This window comes from Vombatus ursinus, unplaced genomic scaffold, assembly GCF_900497805.2.
Source record: "Vombatus ursinus unplaced genomic scaffold, bare-nosed wombat genome assembly UNPS02014772.1, whole genome shotgun sequence".
NCBI lineage: Eukaryota > Metazoa > Chordata > Mammalia > Diprotodontia > Vombatidae > Vombatus > Vombatus ursinus.
Genome location: NW_020954550.1, coordinates 2,013,037 through 2,034,041, shown reverse-complemented (window position 1 = coordinate 2,034,041; position 21,005 = coordinate 2,013,037). Strand labels below are relative to the sequence as shown.

At 35.9% G+C, this 21,005-nt stretch overlaps 2 protein-coding genes across 2 annotated transcripts in view; one reads left to right on the top strand and one right to left on the bottom strand.

Moving 5' to 3' along the window:
• ZBED3 (zinc finger BED-type containing 3) overlaps nt 1–21,005 on the top strand; it is a 118,585-nt gene that overhangs the window by 70,838 nt on the left and 26,742 nt on the right. The gene's annotated exons all lie outside the window — the stretch shown is intronic.
• The window catches only part of AGGF1 (angiogenic factor with G-patch and FHA domains 1), a 53,438-nt gene that overhangs the window by 25,676 nt on the left and 6,757 nt on the right, over nt 1–21,005 (bottom strand). The window contains exons 4-5 of the mRNA XM_027863586.1: nt 20,303–20,467; nt 14,424–14,612 (exon numbers count right to left, since the gene is read on the bottom strand). Coding sequence (XP_027719387.1) covers nt 14,424–14,612; nt 20,303–20,467 — 354 coding nt within the window. The remainder of the gene's footprint in view (nt 1–14,423; nt 14,613–20,302; nt 20,468–21,005) is intronic.

Below are 21,005 nucleotides of genomic sequence, written 5' to 3'. Positions count from 1 at the left end.
TAGGTCTGACCTTGTCTCTCCAACTGAATAAACTTACTATGTGGTAGGCACTGTGCCAAGTGCTGGGAACACAAATAAGAAAAAGACAGTTCCTGCCCTTAAGGAGTTTAAAATCAAATAGGGGAAGGTAACTCACAAAAGGAAGCTGAAAAGGGAGGGGTGAGAGATGACATCCAGCACAGGCATAATTATGGCAGGCAAAAACAAGCATTGCAGTTGGTGGGAAATGTTGCCAGGGCTTCTGAGCCCTCTTTAAAGGGAGCTTTGGAAGGACTCTTTTTGCTTCTCTCTCCAGCCCTCCAGTCAGACACAACTGAGGGTCCTGATGAGGTATGAGTATCAAAGCTAATGAAACCTCCATGACAGTGAGATTCCTACTGATGAGCTTTTCTAGGGAAGAAGGGGGTGGTGGCCATAATGATGGTGAAGTAGAAAAACATTAGTGCAGCTGGTGGGAAATGAATACCAGAATTTGTCCAGTCATTCCTCAATTGATGGGCACCTCATTTCCAGATCTTTGCCACTATGAAAAGAGCTGCTATAAAAACTTTAGTATATATGGATCCTTACTCTTTTTGTTCTCTACAATATAAGCCTAGTAGTGGTATTCCTGCGTAAAAGATATGTACAGTTTAGTGACTTTTGGCCAATGCTTTCAAACTGCTTCCAGAATGGTTAGACCTAGTTACAGCTCTACCAATAATTCATTAATATGCTTATTTTCCATAGCCCCATCAATATTTGTCTTTTCCTTTTTACTTTTTCCAATCTGATTGGTTTGAGGTACAATCTCAGAGTTGCTTTAATTTGCATTTCTTTAATTATTAGTGATGTGGAGCATTATTTCCTATGGTTATTGGTAACATGGTTTTTTTCTTTGAAAACTAACTTCATATCCTTTGACCAAAATTATCAATTATGGAATGCCTTGTGTTCTTATGAATTTGAATGAGTTCCTTATCTCTCTTGGAAATGAGACCTTTATCTGAGTAACCTGTTGCAAAAATTTTTTTCTCCAGTTATTTTCTTTCTAATTTTAGTTACAATGGTTTTGTTTGTACAAAAACTTTTTCATTTTATGTAATCAAATTTATCCATTTTGTCAAAAATTGTCTATTCTCTATTTATGATGTGATATTCTATATTTTAATCACTTACCCATTGGGCGTTTATCTTGGTATGCAATGTGAAATGCTGGTCTAAACCAAATTTCTGTCAAACTACAGTCCAGTTTTCCCAGCCATTTTTGTCAAATAGTAAGTTGTATTCATACAGTTCCTGTGTGTGTCTTGGTAGCTAGACTCCCAGGTAGTTTATACATCCTGTAGTTATTTTACATGGAACTTAAAAAAAAAACCTCTTCCTGTTTTGTTTTGTTGATGATAAAATAAAGAAATGTTGATGATTTCTGTGCATTTATTCTGTACCTTCAACTTTGCTGATGTTCTTACTGTTTTGCTTATTATTAATTTCCCACCTGGCTACTTAGAATACATCATCTCCAGAAACCCATCATTCTACAAGAAATCAACTCTCAAACTCACTCCTCCTCAGCACCACACCTGCCTGTGAGGTCTTTTTCTTCCTCTGGTTTTAGAGGGAGGAGTAAACATCTGGCAGCTGAGAAATTCGTATCATTTCCCACCTGGTGGCTTTCCTGGACTTCATCTCCAGATACTAATCATTCTGCAAAATGGAATTAACTACAAAACTGTCATTGTGCCTTAGTGCCAGCTACCACCCTGCCCCCTGCCTTTCAGCTTATTTTTATGTGTTGTCCCCCCCCTTGGACTGTGAGCTTCTTGTGGGCAGGGACTGACTTATGCCTTTCTTTGTATCTCTAGGGCTTAGCACAGTGCCTGGCACATAGCAGACACTTAATGTTTATCAACTACTGACTATTATTATTGACAGCGTCTCCCTATCTTGTCCAGCCTGAAGGTATAGTGGCTATTCATGAGTTGACCCCATGGCTGATCAGCACAAATTAAAGTTTTGAATTGTTGCATTTCTGACCCAAACCAGTTTGTTTCCTGCTTAGGCAGCATGGTAGTCCTTCGATCCCCTGACTTAAATTTCAGGATCATATTGAATTCTTTGTAGAATTTTTCTACTTCCCTATCCTTTCCAACAGATACTGGCACATAAGCTTTAAATAATTTAGAGTTTTGTTTTTTTTTTGTTTTGCAAATGCTTATCATGAGCACTGTTATGTGAGAAAACCAAGCATCCCAAGAAATGATGTTTCTTGTTGCCTTGGGATAAACAATTAATCCAACCCTGCCAAATCCTTTATTTCCCTCTCCAAAGAGAACCTATGAATCATTATAGTTCTAACTTCCTTCTGTTGTCTAGTTTCATTTACAGAAAAATGTCAATAATGAAATGATTTATTTTCTCCAAGTATCATCTTCACTCAGTGTTAACTGGACAAGGATCTAACATTTAGAGTAACAAGAGTTAGGTAACCTTTATATGAATGATGTAGAAATTGTGTGATTCTTAGTACCCTTTTTACTCTGTTTTGTCACCTTCCCCATAAAAAGGTACTGCACAGGACTATTTTTCTTTGTTTTATGTGTTGCTATGATTGAAAAAAATTGTTCACCTAGTGATCAGTCTATTTATGATGAGTGATTATCTCTGCACAGAACTAGGCTGTTCCTCAGAATGCTGTCTGTTGTTGGGACTGTACTTAAAGCCTTTCCTGGATGATAGAAACTGCCAGTTTTCACTTCAACACAACCATAAGCCATCTGAGGACTTGTGTGAAGAGGTATTGAATAGAAGGAAGAAATCAGGGTGGATTATATTTGAGAAAGGATCAGTGCTCTCAGTGATCCCAAACCCCTCATCTCTGCAAAACGGTTATCTGTTTACAACAAATAGCCTCCTAGAGTTATCACATGGCTATAAATAATAAAAATACTATAAAAATTAAAATGAGAAACAACCAAAATGACAATGGAAAGATGCATGCATGGCAGGTATAAAAACAGCAGGAAGAAGTACGTAAGGCAACTGACATGAAGAAGTCAAAAAACATTACCACTTGTTCACATCCTTTTACCTGGTCATCCCACTGTTGGACATTTACCCAACAGAGGTCAAAGACAGAAAGAAATGTTTCATACATACCAAAATATTCATAGCACATTTTTTGGTTACCAAATAGGTAGAAACAAAGTTAGGTGCCCATATATTAGGATGGCTAAGCAAATCGTGCTATATGAATGGAATGGAATATTTATTATAGCTTAAATGAATTCAGGAAAAAGGATATGAAGACTCACGTGAACTGAAATAGAATGTAGTAAGCAGAACCAGGAAAACGATATACCCAACTCCAACAATGTAATGGAGAGAAAAAATAAACATTACAAAGCTGCTTGCTATATACCTCTGATAATTTTGGCTCTTGAGAAATAAGGAAAGAAGTCTTCTGTTTTTCACTGAAAAGATGGGGGTACTATGAATGTGGAATGTTGCATATGCTCTCAGATATGGCCCCTGCATCAGATGGGTTTGCTTTTATGTTTTCCTTTGTTAAAAGGGAAGGCACTCTGAGAGTTGGGAAGGGAGAGGATCTCCATAAATGACTGATGAAAATCAAATGGCAATAGTAAACTTTAAAAACTGCATTATCAAGGAGATGACGAGAAAGGAAGGTAAACTAGTCATATGGTGAGAATGAGACAACACAAGTGGTACAATGGCATCCATGAGATACTCAAACAACAAAAGGGAGGCCATTAGTGAAGGAGTATATCCTCCATGAAAGACATATGGAAAAACGTGAGCATGACTCATGTGAGATGTCACAGGAGGCTGCAATACAATGGTGTAAGGAGAATCCATTGGTGAAATCACAGATCTATCAAAGTTCTCACTGATATAATAAAAGCTGGTCTATGTAGCTTTCTATTAATAAAAGACTTCTTTCTATTAATTAGCAATTCAGCACAGCTACAGTTCAATGAAAACTGCTATCTACAATGATGATGACCTTAAAGCCCTGTAAGACCCTGATGCACCTTCAGAAATGCCCAAAATAAATATATTCAGTACAGGTATAGTGGTATTTTTCATTGAGTTTTAATACTCTGAAAAATTGATAAACAGTATATAGTGTGTATAGTGAAGCTAACAGTCAAAACATTTTATTAAACTATGTTTCCTAGTAACTGAGGCCTAAAGTGGTGAAATGACTTGTCCAAAGTAACACCAAAATTGGATAGTTGTCGTCCTTCACGGCTGTTGGAACAAATTGCTTTCATCTTTCCATTCCACCCGGGGAAGTCTTCACTTGCTTGGAGTAGCACGTGAACTCACCAACTCACCAAAGGTTTTGAGATCCCTCAATTACCTGTCTGCTGGAATGATTTACTAGGGTGTGGCTGCTGCAGATGCTACAGATGAGAGTTCTGTGACTCAGGTAGACATCAAAGGTGGAAAGCAACCCTGAAAAGGCCTCAGCAGCCCTCACACCAGAGTACTGGTCTTCCCTGAATATACCCTATGTCCTAACATATACGTAAAAGAAGATCAGAGGTAAGAACTGGGACCCAGATCTCTTAATTTCTGGGCCACTGCTCTTTCCACTGAACTATTCTGTCAACCCTAGGCACAAGTGGAGCTGATTCACTTTATAGCATTCCCATATATGCCTAATGATATTATTATTCAGTAATCAAAGTTACAAACTTACTTAGTGAACAATCCTCAGATTCGCATATTTATTTACAACCAAAACCCTACCTTTTAAGGTACTAAACAATTTACTTTAATGTTTTCCCTTCATATTAATCCACATTTTGCTGCTGAAAACTACAAACTAATTTTAATTAAAATAAGAAAAGTATATTATTTTAAATTAAGATTCTTTAAAAATCACACACAATTGCTCCTTGCCTTCTGACACATGCATTAATCTCCTACGTGAGAGAAAATTTTCTAAACATTTGGATGTATAAGGTGTTTTAAATACATTTGTGGTTTTCACTTGCTGCCTCTACTTACTCATTAACCATGCAGTAATCAATTCCACTAATAAGCCTTTCCTCCTCCAACTCACCTTAAACTGCTCTCTACAAGGTCATCAGAGTAGCCTCCTCATTATCCAATCTAATGACCTTTTTTCTGTATTAGTTTTTCTTAACTTTTCAGCAGCACTGGACCCTGCTGACTTCCTCATATCCCAAAACACTGTAATCTTAATTCTCCTACCTCCACTCCTTCTGTGTCCTTTGTTTTCTTTTCTTCCTCTTCCTATTCCTTAAACTTAGGTGTCCCCCAATGTTATGTCCTTGGCCCTCTTCACTAAAGGAAAGAGCACAGAGAGAGAAGAGATCTTATTCATTCCTGTGACTTCAATTTTCACCTCTGTGCAAATAACCCTAACACCTCCCTACAGCAACAGTCTCATTTTGTAGAGATTGAATCCAACCTCTTCATTTTTACAATAGGAGGAAAGTGATGTCCAGAGAGCTGGGGATTTATCCATGGTAACAAATTGGCAAAGCCAGGATACAAAACCAGTTCTTTTAACTTGAAATCCAGTGCTCCTTCCACCGTATCATGTTGTTAGATCTCTATCTCCCCACTAGAATGTCAAACTGAACAAGTTCCAAACTGAACGTACTACAAAGTCTCCCAAAAATTTGTCCCTCACCCAAACTTCTTTATTTTTATGAATGACACTGCTGTCCTCCCACTTGCTCAGGCTTATAATCTAACTCAGCTTTGACTCTTTCTTCAACCTGGTCCTCCAAATCCAATCAGCTGTCAAGTCCTGTCTGTCCCACCACCACCACCACCACCACAGTATTTCCTACTCTGTCCCTTCCTTTCTAATACAACTACAAATACCCTCATATGTTCATCCCTTTCTTTTTTTGACTATTAGCCTTTGAATGGGCCTCTCTTAAATAGATCCTTCACACTGCTTCCCAATAAATATTTATTAACATACTGCCCTATCACATCAGTATTAAAAAAGATCCAGTGGCTCCCTATTGCTTACCAAAGAAAGAATATACTCCTCAAAGCCCTCTTTTCTAGACACTTCATACATGTTTCGACTCTATCCTCATGATGCGCCCCATGCCTCCTCCCTTCCCAACCTTCTCAGTTAAGGTCACAACTTCAGACCTTCCTGAGAAAACAGAAACATTCACCATGAGCTCTCCTTTTCAAAACTCCTTGACACCAGCCATGATTATCTCCTGCTTCACTCTAGTCTCTGATGAAGAGGTCACCCTTCTCTTTGCCAAGGATAACACACTATATGTACACTTGATCCCATCCCCTCCTGTCTCTTCTAGCAGACTGCCCCCATAATTGTTTCCACTCTCTCTAATGCTCATGTCTCCCTATCTGCTAGTTTCTTCTCTGCTACCTAAAAGAAAGCCCAAGTAGCCCCAACTCATAAAAAAATTCACCAGACCTTACCATCCCCCCTCAAGCTCTCTCTTTTTCCTTTCTCAAACTCATAGAAATAGTTGTCTACACTCACAGTTTCCAATTCCCTCTCCTCTGACTGTCTTCTCAACTCTCTACAGTCTGGCTTCTGACCTCATCATTCAACAGAAACTGCTCTCTCCAAAGTTACCAATATCCTTTTAACTGCCAAATCCAAAGATTTTTTATTCATGAATCTTGAACTCTCTACAGCTTTTGACATTGTCAATCACCCCATTCTCCTGATACTATCATGTCTCTACATTTTCAGGATACTACTCTCTCCTGGCTCTTCTCATGTCTGACCACTTCTTTGATGAATCATCATTCAGGTCACGCCTGATAACCAGTGGGTGTGCCACAGGGTTCTGTCTTTTGCCCTCTTCTCCTTCTAAATTACTTCATTTGGTGATCTCATCAGCCTCCTTGGAATCAATAATCATCTCCATGCAGATGATTCTCAATTTATCCAGCCCTAACCTTTCTGCTGACCTCTAGACTCTTATCTCCAACATAATGTTCTATAGACATATTAAAATTTACATATCTAAAACTGAATTCCTTATCTTTCTCCCCAAAGTCTCCCTTCTTCCACACTTCTCTATTACTGTCAAGGGCACCACCATTCTCTCAGTCCCCTAGGCTTGCAACTAAGGTGTCATCCTTAACTCTTCACGCTGGTGTAGGCCCTCATCACCTCATGCCTGAAGTCTCTCCCCGCTCCAGTCTACTCTCCATTTGTCTGTCAAAGTGATTTAACTGAAGTGTAGGTCCAACCACGTCAAAACCTCTACTCAATAAATTCTGGTGGCTCTCTTTATCATTTCCACAATCAAAGATAAAATCCCTTGTTTGGCATTCAAAGCTCTTCCAGTCTTCCTATGCTTCTCCTCCTGCCCCTTCCACATACTCTTTGATCCAGGGACATGGCTTCCTTGCTGTTCCTCAATAAAATACTCCATCTTTCCGCTCCAGGTATTTTTACAGGTTGTCTCTCATACACAGAATGTTCTCCTTAATCATCACCACCTCCTGGCTTCCTTAAAGTCCCAAATAAAATCCTACTCTACAGAAAGCCTTTCTGAAACCCTCTTAATTCTAGTGACTTTCCTCTGTTATTTCCTATCTATCCTGGATATGGCTTGTTTGTACATAGTTGTTTACATGCTGTCTCCTCCATTAGACTGTGAGCTCCTCAAGGTCAGGGATTGTCTTTTGCGCTTTCTGCATCCCCAGCACTTAGTACAACGACTGGCACGTAGTAAGCAATTTGTGTTTACTGATGGACATAAGCACCATGAGGGCAAGGATTATTTCATTGTTATCTTCGTACCTCAAGGGCCTAGCAGTGTCTGACAAATACTACATACTTAATAAATGCTCACTGATTGATACCCAGGACTTTCTTACCCATTGATCCACATGTCATTCCCCTTCTTTCAGAGCTTAACTCAGGCATCACATTCTTCATGAAGACCTTCCCCTGAGGCCCTCCTTGCTCCCTTATAAATTACTGATACAATAAATACTTGTTAAGTTTTTGAATTATAGCATCTAGCACCTTGTGGCTGAGTTATAGAAAGTACTAATTAGTTAACATTGTAAGGCAACACCAATGAAAACAACTTTGAGGTTGGCAATGATGAAAAAAGACAGGAAAAATCAATATTGGAGGGGGTGTGGGAAGCTAAGTACACTGATCCTAGGTGGGGAACGGTGAAGTAATACAACTGTTCTGGACTTCAATTTGGTGTTATGCAAGAAAAAAGTAACCAAATTATATATCCTCTTTGATCTAGCAATTTCATTATTGGACTTTCTAGACCCTAAGGAAGTCAAAGCTAGAAACAAATATCCAGCATATAACAAAACATTCACACCAGCAGTTTTTATGATAGCAAAGAACTATAAACAAAAGGGGGCATAAATAATGTAGGGATTATTTGAAAAAATTATGGTCTATGAATGGAATAGAATATATTTCCAATAATAAAAGATTTCTATGAACTCACATAGATCAAAACAAGCAGAAGGTACACAACTACAACAATGTAAATGAAAAGATCACTAAAAGGAAACTGAATTCAGGATCATGGAAAAATCCATCAAGGTCTGTCCTAAAGAAGAGATAATAAAAGGCAGAAAGTCAAAGGACAACTAGGGAAAAATATTGTATACAATGTCAGACAAGGTTGTTGTATTAGTTGTTTTTGATTACATATTTTTGTCCAAAGTAGGCCTCAATTTGGGGTTGAGAAAAGGAAATGACAGTGATGTAAAGACAAAAAAGAATCAATAAAATATTAAATGTACTTGTTTACCACAAGAGATCACATTTCAATGGCCTACAGTTTTTTTTTTTTACTTCTGAAATCTTTCACTCATTAATACTGCATTTCTGAAAGTTTACAAACTAAAATTAAGCCAATTCAACTTTCTAACTGGTAACAGAATGACAAATTTAGGAGATTACAAATGCATACTTGTGAGTCAGTTTGAAAAAATTGTGTCACTGAATATCTAGGTATAATCTCTTTTATTAACTCATCAGGGCACTTGGTACTTCATTCCAGTAAAGTTGGCTTTTCTGTTTTGTATGATTTCTTTGCTGTATTAACTATACCACCTCCAAAGAGACAATTTAAAAAATTACTACTATCTTGGCACTTTGTTCTGTTATTTAAAGCTATAGCTAGTCCTCATATGGACTTTGCTTTAAATCTTGTTGGATTAAATCTTTTTTTTCTTTTTCTTTTTTTTTTGGTGAGGCAGTTAAGTGACTTGCCCAAGGTCACACAGTAAGTGTCAAGTGTCTGAGGCCACATCTGACTACAAGGCCAGAGCTTTATTCACTGTGCCACCCAGCTGTTACATGGATTAAATCTTGCTGGATGGGTGTGGACCGGTATGGTGGGAGGAAGTACTAACATCTTCTCCAGATAATTTTAACTATTCTCACAGTTGCCATTAATTTTTGAGTTCTTTGAGGGTAGATTCCATTCTTGGTACAACTCTCTATCTTTCACAAGGATTACCTGATCTGTGCCTTTCACACAGCAGGCATTTACTGGTGTCGAGTCGTTTCAGCTGTATCTGACCCTTCAGACCACAGAAGAATGAGGTGTTTATAGAAGACAATCCACACAAGAATCATGAGGCTGTGGGCTTGGAGTTAGAAGGGATCTTAGAGGCTACTGAGTCCAACCTCCTCATTTTACATGTAAAGAAACTGAGGCCCAGACAAGTAAAGTGACTTACTCAGGTTACTCTGCTAATAAGTGTCTAAGACGACATCTAAATTAAACCAAGGATTACTGTGACTCCAGCATCCTGTCCACTACCCCATGATCCTTTCAAAGATAATTTGGGGGTAGTTATGAGCATTTAATATTAAAACAAACTTACAGATTTCACTAGATTTTAGAGTGTCACAGTATAGCAAACACCATTGCTATAACTCTTTAATGTTTATAAAATGCTTTAATGTTTATAAAAAGTGCTTTAACGTTTGTAAAATGCTTCCCCCACAACTCTGTGAGGTAGGTTGTACAACTATTATTTTTTTTGTAAAGTGGGGAAACTGAGGCTCAGAAAATACAAAAGCACTTGCCCATTATTATATTAGTAGTAAGTAAAAGAACTGAGACTTCAAATTCGGCTTCCTCCGATTCCAAATGCAGTCTTCTTTCTACAACACACTCTAATTCTTAGTCATAATGAGCATTCTTTGTTATAAAGAAAAGATTAAATTCATCAATACTCAGTTTAAAAATGCAAAGAAACAGATAAATTTTTAAGATGTCTATACCAATAGATTTATAGTAATGTTTGGATTCTTACAGGATTGAACCTGTAGCCATGAAGAAAACTATTCAGCACAGCTCATTCTCAGGGATTAAATATGGTTGAAGGGTTTTGCTTTGTTTTTTGTTTTGTTTTTTTGGGGGGGTAGGGAGAGGAAGGTGGTAGAGAAATAGACTTTTCATTTAATCAATATAGGGAACTCTCATTGAGAAAAGTCTCTTCCAAAGGAGATTAGTAATTGCTCTACAAATTATAGTCACAAAGACTTGCCTGAAGTACTAGGAAATTATATGAATTGCCCAGGGTCACATGACCAGTTATGGATCAGACAAAGTACTTGAATCCAAATTTTCCTTCAATCCACAATACCAGGCTGCCTCACTGAACACTTATCCAGACAATTCTTTTTTCCATATGGAAAATACTTTCCATTAAAAAAAAACAAACAAAAAATCAACTCTTAGAAACAAAAATCTTATGCTGTTCCTTGAAACATTTTAGCTACCTAAATTAGAAAAGGAGGAAACATGAACAAAATTTTAAAAAATTGTTCTAACTAAAGGATAGTTTGGATTTTATCCTCTTTGCATACTACTTTTAAAGAAGAAAAGGCCTTTTTTATGTTGTGATAGCCCCACCTGCTGGAACTTTCATTTTCTGCCACAACTATCAGCATAAATAATTAACTAGAGCAAAGAAGAGGCATGTTACCCACTTCCTGAAAGGGAGGTGATGCACTCATGATGAAAAAATGAGGCACATATTGTTGGACATGACCAGTGTGGGAACTTTTTAAAAAATTAACTATGTTTAGATTACAAACATTTTTTGTTTTTTGTTTTTAAATGGAGGACAGGGAGGTTGGGTGGCAATTAAAGGCTTAATAGTTGAAAAAATAAAATTAACCAGATTTGTTAAAAAGCTACATGCATTTCAGTTCAAAACAAATGCCACATGAAGGAATCCACATCTTCTCCAGTAAGTTTAAGCATGTCCAAGTATTTTTAGCTAGTATTCTACTAGCAAAGTGGAACAATTCAATAGACCTGACATGCCCTATAAATAAAAAATGATAAATTAAAATCTCAATTAACTACATCGCAGCTACCTTGAATTCTTCTTTGACTGTTGTTATTCCTGTCAACCCCCAAAACTCTACCTTTAAAAGAAACTTTTAAAAAAAAGGAAAACTTAAAAATTAGCAAATTAGTAAAAATTAGTAAAATCACAAAACTACAAGGTAGTTTCCATTTGGCTCAAACCTTCAGGTAAAATATTCACTCATGATTACATTGATGATACATAATCATATTTTTTTTTCATCACGGATCAGCATATTTTGCTTATCAAGATAAGAAAACACTGCCTTAGAAACTTTAAAGCTTCTTATTTGATTAATACATTTGACTAATAGTTACTTAAAATATGTCCTGAAGTCAACTATATTCACCAACTCTCCATTCCTCCTCCCCCACACTTCCATTTCTTATGTTTCAGTATATCAGAAGCTATACATTCTTTGGTTTTCAGAATAAGAAACTGTAGATACACACTTTCTGCCTATAAACAACTTAAGAGTTTGAGGAAAGATAAAAAGCCTGACTATTCTCGATGCTTTTCTTAATTTCCCAAGTTTTAAGGCATGACACCCAAGAACATGACTTTTCTTGATGATGACAATAATAGCTAGCATTTATGTAGTGCTTTAAGATGTGCAAAGTACTTTACAGATATTATCACATATAGGATCACATAGTGAAGTTAGTTCCGTAGATAGGCAGGATTTAAACTCAGGTTTTCCTGACTCCAGATCCGGCATTCTATGCAATGAGCCACCAGCTGCCTTTAGAGGCAAACTCTGAGTAAGCACAAGAGGAAGTACAATGGGGTAGAAAGAGTAAATAATAATATCTGAAGATGCCTTGGTCTGAATCTGACCTATGGGACCATGGGCAAGTCATATTACCTCTTGGGCCTTAATTTCATCATCTGTGAAATGGTAAAGCTGCACAAGATGGTGGGTGAGGCCTCTGTCTAGCCTAACCTTCTGCAATTCTGAAGGCATCATGCCAAGCAAGGTCAAATTGAACATTATTCCCAGCCATTCTTTATCTCTGGCAATAGCATTAAGTGAAGGTTTACACCCAGGTATGCCCTCCCTAATTACCACTAATTGGTTTTTTGAAAATAGTATTTCAGGTGAAAGTATATTGCAAATGGTACAATTATTTCTATAACAACAGAATAAATGGGAACTTCAATCCTAGACAGAAAAAATTTAAACTGTAAGCTTAATATCCTTACAGAGAAGTGAAACTAAAAGAGAGCATGCTAGGTAAAGCTGCCTGAGTAAGCCAACAGAGCTGAAACAGAGACCTGAAGCTCCTGAGTTGGAGAGATCCTTGAGTTTGGTAATTAGTACCTGCAAAGAAGTACCACCAGTACACAATACTAGGTACCAGTAAAGATGGTGATACATTGAGAAGTGAAGGATGGAAACTGGAAAAAAAAGTAGATATAAATAGGGCTTTCTGATGGGCATTTGCAAAGACTAAGTTGAGGAGCTAAAGACTGTGAAAGAAATACTAAAATCCTCTATTATCTATACCCAGAGAAAAAGACTCTTGGTTAAGTTTAGACACTGATTCTTTAAAAAAAAAAAAAATGGGAAAGGTACAACCAAACTCCCCAAAGGAAGCAATGCCCTAGTGTTAACATGCAGAAGGAGGAAGAAAATTGATGAGAACTGTAATTTAGGGGTTCATGAACTGACCTGCTTGTTCCCAATCCCTGACGCCTTTCATAAGACAGGAGAAACTGGGAAACCAATGGGATAATGACTTTAAATATGTATAAGTTGGGCTGAAACTTTTAAAACCACACTGCTTTTCTCTTCTCTTTTCCTTTATTTTCCAAAAGTAGATAGTGGAAAAACTTCATCAATAATTTGTTATCATAAATGCAGCTAATACTGATACTTATCCCTTATCAGTGATAAATTTAAGTCAACAATCATTTATTAAGCACTTACTATGTGCCAGACATATGCTAAGTTTTGGGGATTCAAAGAGAGGCAGCCCTTAGACCAGAGGTACTTACTCTTCCCTGAACAAGAAGCTTACAGGCTAACAATGGAGACCACACGAAAGCAAATATGTACAAACAAGATAGATTCAAGGTAAACTGGAGATAATCTAAAAGTTAAGGTTAAGGAGGACTAGGAAAGGCTTCTTGTAGAGAGTGGGACTTTAGATGAAACTTGAAGGAAGTCAGGAATTCAAGATGAGGCGAGAGAGAGAGAATGGGGGACAACCAGTGAATGAATAATAGAACAACTGAAGTGAAGAAAAAAGATTTAAACTGGGAACTTGGGTTGAGCAGGGCTGATCACAGGGGAAAAATTTTAGGACAGAATGTACACCTCTCAAATTACTTAGGCTGGTATAACTTTGTGCATGTAGTATCTCCTTATGACATTATCTTCAAATGTTAAGAGAATGCATCCTTAACTCTCCTTTAGTCATTAAAGATCAATTAACCATAGCTCCATATATTTTTCCTTGAACTTACTATTTTTAGCCTGTACAAACATTTTGTCATTATAGAGGACATATTTGCTAACAGCTACGTAAGGCAAGGCCCATTTGTCCTAAATATAGCAGCTTCAAGGAATATCTCTTAGATTTCAATTCATTACAACAAACGCATTAAGCACCTACTATGTATAAGGCACTATGCTATTTAGACAGATGTAACACAGGCTATGCCTTCTAGGAACATAATTTAATGGGAGGGGCAAATACACAAATTTCAATAATATAAAGGAGAGTGTGAGAGTATAAAGGAGAAGCTCAAGCAATGTTCTATGGCAATTTGAGGAGAGAGATCACTTTTACCTCAGGGTGTCATAGAAGATTTCATGGAGAAGGTGGCATCTAATTTGAGCCTTGAAGTTCAGTAGTCAGAATCTAGTGAACAAGTCCACATTTACCCTATTAAAATTTTACGTGCTTTAATAAGATTCTCAAGGTTATGATTAGAATACACATAGGTAGTGATTTTTAAATTTCTTTACAATTTCAGGCTTAAATATAACAATTATATTACATAATTATATAACATCATGTATATTTTATATAACTGTATATAGAAAAAAATACCTTTTCTTCACTGACTGTAAAGCAATCTGGATCTTTCCTTTTCTTTTTCCCTTTTTTATCTTTATTTTGTTGTGTGGTGGGAGTCTGGTAGGGCTGCAAATCTACTCGAGAATGAAACTGGTATCTACCACTTTCCACATCACAGTAGTAATAAATTCCAGTAGAAGGATCATAATATAGTTGATTTTCCTTTCAAAGGAAACAAGAAAACAATGAGATCCATTAATGCAAAAAGTTAATAATCTAATTCAAGGAACATTAAGTTTAACATAAATACCAATAAATGTCCAATATTGTACATCTTCATAGTTTTCTGAAATACTTTATATTATTAAACATGCTTTAAATTCATAGGTTATGCATGTCTCCTTTCATTAGCAAACCACGGGAAACTAAAACCATGTAAAAGGTGGCCAGTAAGTAAAAAAGCTACATAGTGCAATAATTGTACAATTCAAGACAAGTACCCCCTCCCCCCATCCCACACACATACAAAAGCTGAATGTATGGTTTCCAACTGTATAATTAGGTTACTTTAAACGATCACTTTAAAACTGCCAGGTACAACCTCTAAAAGCCTCAGATTCATAAAATATGCATCTATCTTTAATTGTAAAAAAAAAAGTTAAGATGTACTTAGCAGATAATGATAAAATGAAGACTGCCAAACTCTCCTGTAATTAAATAATCCAAGAAACTAATGTACAGCAGCCTTGATAAAATTTAATCTTTCTATAGCAAAAGCATTTAAAAACTGTACTTACACTTACAAAATCGCATCTGAGTTTTGACAGATTATGGTTTAAAAGTAGAAAAATACAACTGAAAAATCTTTTGCACTGATTATACAACCAAAGGAAAATAAGGTCAGATTGAAAATTCTATGGCTAATTTGTAGTATGAAACCATACAGTCCCTGAAAACACTAATCTGCTGCATATTCAAGATTAAGATTGATTCTCAGCAACATGACCAACAAAAACATGGTCTAAATCTGATTTAGCCTTGATCACACAACTATCTGAAGGAAATAATTAGTAATTTTCCTTTGTTCTCGGCTAAAAATTTATATCAGCAGACGGCAACAACTTGTCATTCAATCCAATGTATATTTTCTTACTAAATCACTTTTACATTGGGGCACCTAGGCAGCACAATGGACAAAGCACTGGCCCTGGAGTCAGGAGGGCCTGAGTTCTAATCTGACCTCAGACACTTGACACTAGCCACATGACCCTAGACAAATCACTTAATCCCGACTGCCTGGCAAAAAACCCCCAAAAAACAACCTCCCCAAAAAAGAGTAAAAAATTAATAATATTCAAACAAAATAAACACTATTAAAAATAAGACTGTTTGAAGCAGAAGAAATGTTTTCATTTTTCCTAGTAATAGCTCAATGTAACAATACTCTAACAATACATCTTTATTACATTTAGCATTTGTGTGACACATTCACAAAATATTGAATTTCTTCACCGTACTTCCTTTGTATTTTTATGGGGAAACAGGGAAGTTAAAATCTGATGTCTGCACAGTTTATGGCTTAGGGGGAAAAAAACCCCCAAATTTTATCTTATTACTGATGCTGTATTTCTTCTACCTATAGAGACTGGGAAATGGAAATATTCTCTACTTGTTAAAGTTACAACTTAGAAAACAGATTCAACTAAACAAAATAATGCTGAGCCCCTAGTTCTACACTGGCTACTTTATGAACCAAATGACTTCAAAGTAATATGTCTAGTAACTGAATCTTTTTAAAATAATCTTCAGTTTTCTCATAGCTGGTATTATTAAAAGTTGCAGGAGGCTCTTCTCTTCTTGATTTATACATTTTCAGGTTTCTTTTTAAAAAGATTTTGGTATTCCCTAGTAGCTTTTCTACAGGTGACTAAAGTGAATAAAAATAGCCTATGACTCAAGTCACTCCAGTTTTGCTGTCATAGTCACACAATCTTGTCAACTTGACATCTATAGATACGAGTATTTTCCTTTCTACTTACAAAAAAAAAGACAGGAATAATTGATAATAAAATCAGAGACTCAGAATAGTGATAGTGTAGACCTGGTGTAAATATCACCTCCATTTTTACAGATTAAAAAAACTAAGCCTCTAAGAAACCATATGATTTGCCTAAAGTCAATGCTACTAAGCATCAATGCTGGCATTCGAACCTCAGTTTTCAAACTAATGCCAGTGCTATATCCATTACCCCATGTTAACTGAAAAACCTGGTATAGCCCCAAACCCTTAGCTGAAGGCTATGAAAAACTGAAAAAGATCTGTAGTCAAGATTGAGGAGTTTTATTTCATTTTAAAAAGATATCTCAACATAAAATATTATAATGGAACTAATAGCCTTATTAGAGCTTTTATTCAAGAATTAGGGGGAAAAAAAGTGCCAGGAAGGAGAAGGAAACACAAAGGAAGGCATCACTTTCATACATCAATTTGTGAGCACGTCAGTCAGTCATAAGCTCTCACAGGTCCTTCCATGGTGGGAAGGCATTAAGTATGGTCCCAGTAACAGGTTTTCATTCAAACACCATACCACACCTGGCCAGACAAAAATCATCCCCCAAAGGTGAGCCAACAGATGATAAACTATTTTTGACCACAATGTCTAACAACACTTGGCTACTAAGGTATGAAAAACTTATCATCTATACCAGTAGAAGAAATGCCCACATTGAAATATTCATTATTAGTGTAACTCGTAATTATACAATAGGATGGTCCAACTGGATCATAATGCTCAGACTTTCCTGGTCATTCAGGCCAAATTTCTTTGGTACACGGACCAGGTTAGTTGTGACCACCGTAGTAGCATTTAACGAGCATGAATACCTTAAATATTAAACTAGAGAAAGCTGAATTTTCAAGGTTCACTCAAGCTCTCCTTCTGGCTCAAAATTCAGCTCAACCTCCCTACCTTTCAACGCATACCTAGCCCAAAAAAGTTCAATTTTTGTGCTCAAATCATTAGAATTTAACTACTAGCCCCCAAATGTCTAAGAGAAAGACATTTATTCATATACTTCCTTCATTACAATAATTTATATTGCATACAAAATGCGATTGATGAAGTCCAAGCACCAGGTATCAAAACTGGGACCTGAAAATTTTACTTTATATGTGTTCAAATAGAACTTTAAACCATATTAAACTTTATTTACCTTGCCTTATAAAATTATGAGGACATTAAAATCCATCCAAAATCCATTTTGCTACAACTTATTTTGGAATATAGATAAAAGATTGTGAAAGACTGAAGAGAAAACATCCTACTTGGAATTCCAAGTAAAGAATTAAAAATATTTGGTTATTTTCAATATTCATGATAACAGTTACTACTTTTGGATAATTCATCTTGAAGTTAAATCTTGTGTGGAACATCAGAATTAGGGAATGACGTAATTACAATGGTGCAATATAAGAAATGAGGGCAGTGATCTCTTTAAATACAATGTAACTGGTTTTAGTACGACACTATAACAAATAAAAATAAAGAAGGATAATATGGAATTGCAATAGTTCTAACATGATACTCTTCCTTAAATTTAAATGTTTTAAGGGTTATAAATTTAAGCAAGTGTACAGTGATATCTCCTCAATGAACGAATCCTCTGGGAATGAAGCTCTTTTATAATGAAGTCCGCCATGTTAAAAAACAAAAGTCTTCATACATCATGTGAAGCAGTGTTGCTCTAAATTATGTGGCTCAACAGTAATGTTCCAGCTAAATTGGATCAATGTGCAGACATTCATAAGCAAAAATAATTTCAAGTATAACTTCTATTTGGGCTGACATTTGGCTAAGCTGGTCTTCCAGTTTCCTGGTTTCTGCATTCTGTACTCTTTTCTCCCTTCTGTCTAAAACTTTACCCCTACCGAATGTTCTATAGTCCTTGTCATCCCCATTAAGACAGAAAAAAAATCTAATGTTTTATCATTTACACCTGATAACTGCTAATATTTTGAATTTCAGTCAACTACCTCAGATATTTACATTTCATATATATTATTTATAACTGTGAAATGAAAGGTTTTGTCAAGCAGATGAGAGAAATGTTTTAAGGTGAAAATTTCCCCTGAAATTGCTCTATACTGATCATAAGGTATATTGTAATATTATCCTGAAAATAAATCATGGAAATTTAGAGCTAGAGAGAAACTTTTAAAAAATCTAATCCAATCTCTTCATTTTACTGATAAGGAAACTGAGGCACAAGGGTGTAATCTACAGTCACAAAGCTAGTTAGAAGCTAAGTAGGGTCTTCTTGATTAAAGTGCAGAAGGGGAAGAGTGTCTAGAACGGACTATCCAAGAACTCTTTCCCAGTTAGCTTCCCTATTCTACTAAAAAGTATGATTAGCAACCACTCTGGAGAGTAATTTGGAACTATGCCCAAAGGGTTATAAAACTATACATATCCTTTGACCGAGCAATACCACTTCTAGGTCTGTATCCCAAAGAGATCATAAAAATGGGGAAAAGACCCACATGAACAAAAATATTTACAGCAGCTCTTTTTGTGGTGGCCAAGCATTGGAAATTGAGGGGATGCCCATCAATTGGGGAAATGGCTGAACAAGCTACAATATATTATTGTCATGGAATACTATTGTGCAAAAAGAAATGACCAGCAGGATGGTTTCAGAAAAACCTTGAAAGACTGATATGAACTGATGCAAAGTGAAGTGAGCAGACCCAGAAGAACACTGTACAAAGAAACAGAAATACTGTAATGATGATCAACTGTGAAAGACTCAGTTGGTCTGATCAATACAAGGATTTATGATAATTCCAAAGAACTCTCAATGAAAAATGCTTCCATCTGCAGAGAGAGAACTGGGATTCTGAGTAAAGATGGAAGTATTTTATTTTTTCACTTTATTTTTCTTGCCTTTGGGGGGGAGGGAGAAACCACATGGCTAATTTACATGACTTCACATATGGGTTTCATATTACTTGCCTTCTCAATAGATAGGAGAGGAGTTGGAGGGAGGGAGAGAATAAAAAAAGAATCTTAAAAAAATAAAAGCTCCCTTTCTGGAGACTATCTCTACACTTTCCGTGCTTAGCAGGTCACATTCACTGAAGGAATGAGAAAGCATAAATTACATCACTGTTATCAAATCATGTGTAAAAATACTAGAAAGGAGCATGATTCAGTGAGATAAACACCACATTGAAAATTAGGAACTCAAATTATACTTCTGTTACAATTAATGATTTGTCCTCATTTACTGAAAATGAACACTGGGAGATGGATTAATAAAATGTGTGAAATGCTTAAATGCTAATGTACATGTGTTTGCTAATAATAAATAAAAGTATTACTGAGATTTTAGGAGAAAGATACCTAGTATTTCATATGGATTCATGCAAACAAAAAAACTTAATATGAAGCTTAAATAACAGATCCCACTTGGTTATCTTCCACCTAGCACTGGTTTTTTTTTCTTTCCTTTCAGCCCACAGTATTATAAAAAACTTCAATTCCTTTGAAAATATTATGAAGAAATTTAAATTTATGTATCCAAAACATCCCCTGTTCTTGCAATGATATAATTACTAAAAACCTCTCCAAAAAATGCTAACATTTTTATGTTATTTATATAGAAATTAAAGTATAAATGGCAAAAATGAAGCTGTGATAGACATAGAACAAAAAAAATCTATAATAAACACAACTATATTTATTCTAATTAATGAAAATCCAGGAAGTACCAGAACATTTTGTGATCTCTCAATACACTTCAATGATTCTGAAAAGTTTAAAAAGCATAAATTTCCTTTTCCTTTTTACGTGCTTAGATTTAAACATGATTAAGACCAATAACAGTATATAACAGCAGATTTTGAGACTTACTGAGTCATAGTAGAATCCAGTGCTGTGATCATAATATAACCCAGTACTTTCATCATAACTAAATCCAGTCTGTGATACAGCAGCTTCTGCAGCAGCTCTCAAACTTTCAGCTAATGAGGAACCATCTAATTCGGCATTTTCTGTTGCTAATACACCTTCTGCTTCCTAGGTAGGTGAAAAGTGGGCGAAATGAGACAAGTTTCTTGGAGAAGCCAACAGGTGAGCATACACAGGCTTTGACCTAAGAAACTGATTAAAAACAATATGACTCAAGAATCAGATGAGAAAAGCTCTACTGAAGGTGACTTAAGACTTCAATGTTCAGTGATAAAGATTCCTTAAGGTATTCCATTCAAATCTGACCCAGTTCTAAAAAAGTTCAAAGTTAATATATGATAGCTACTGAATAACTAATGTTAAGCCACCACCAGTTAGGCATCTTTTCTTATTTCTTAGATAAACATCTAATTCACAGAAACAGAATAGTAAATAATAGCCCTTGAAGGGAAAAATAAATGGGACTATACTGCTATCTTGAAAAATGTATTTTTTGTTTCATGCTCAAAACTTAGTTGGTTTTTAACTTTTGGAAGCTGTTTCCTTTATATTACCAAAAACTACTACAGAAATTTGCATAAGAAAATATTTAAAACAGATGATGCGATGTTATGCATTTGGTGATTGTACATCATAAATTTTTGTA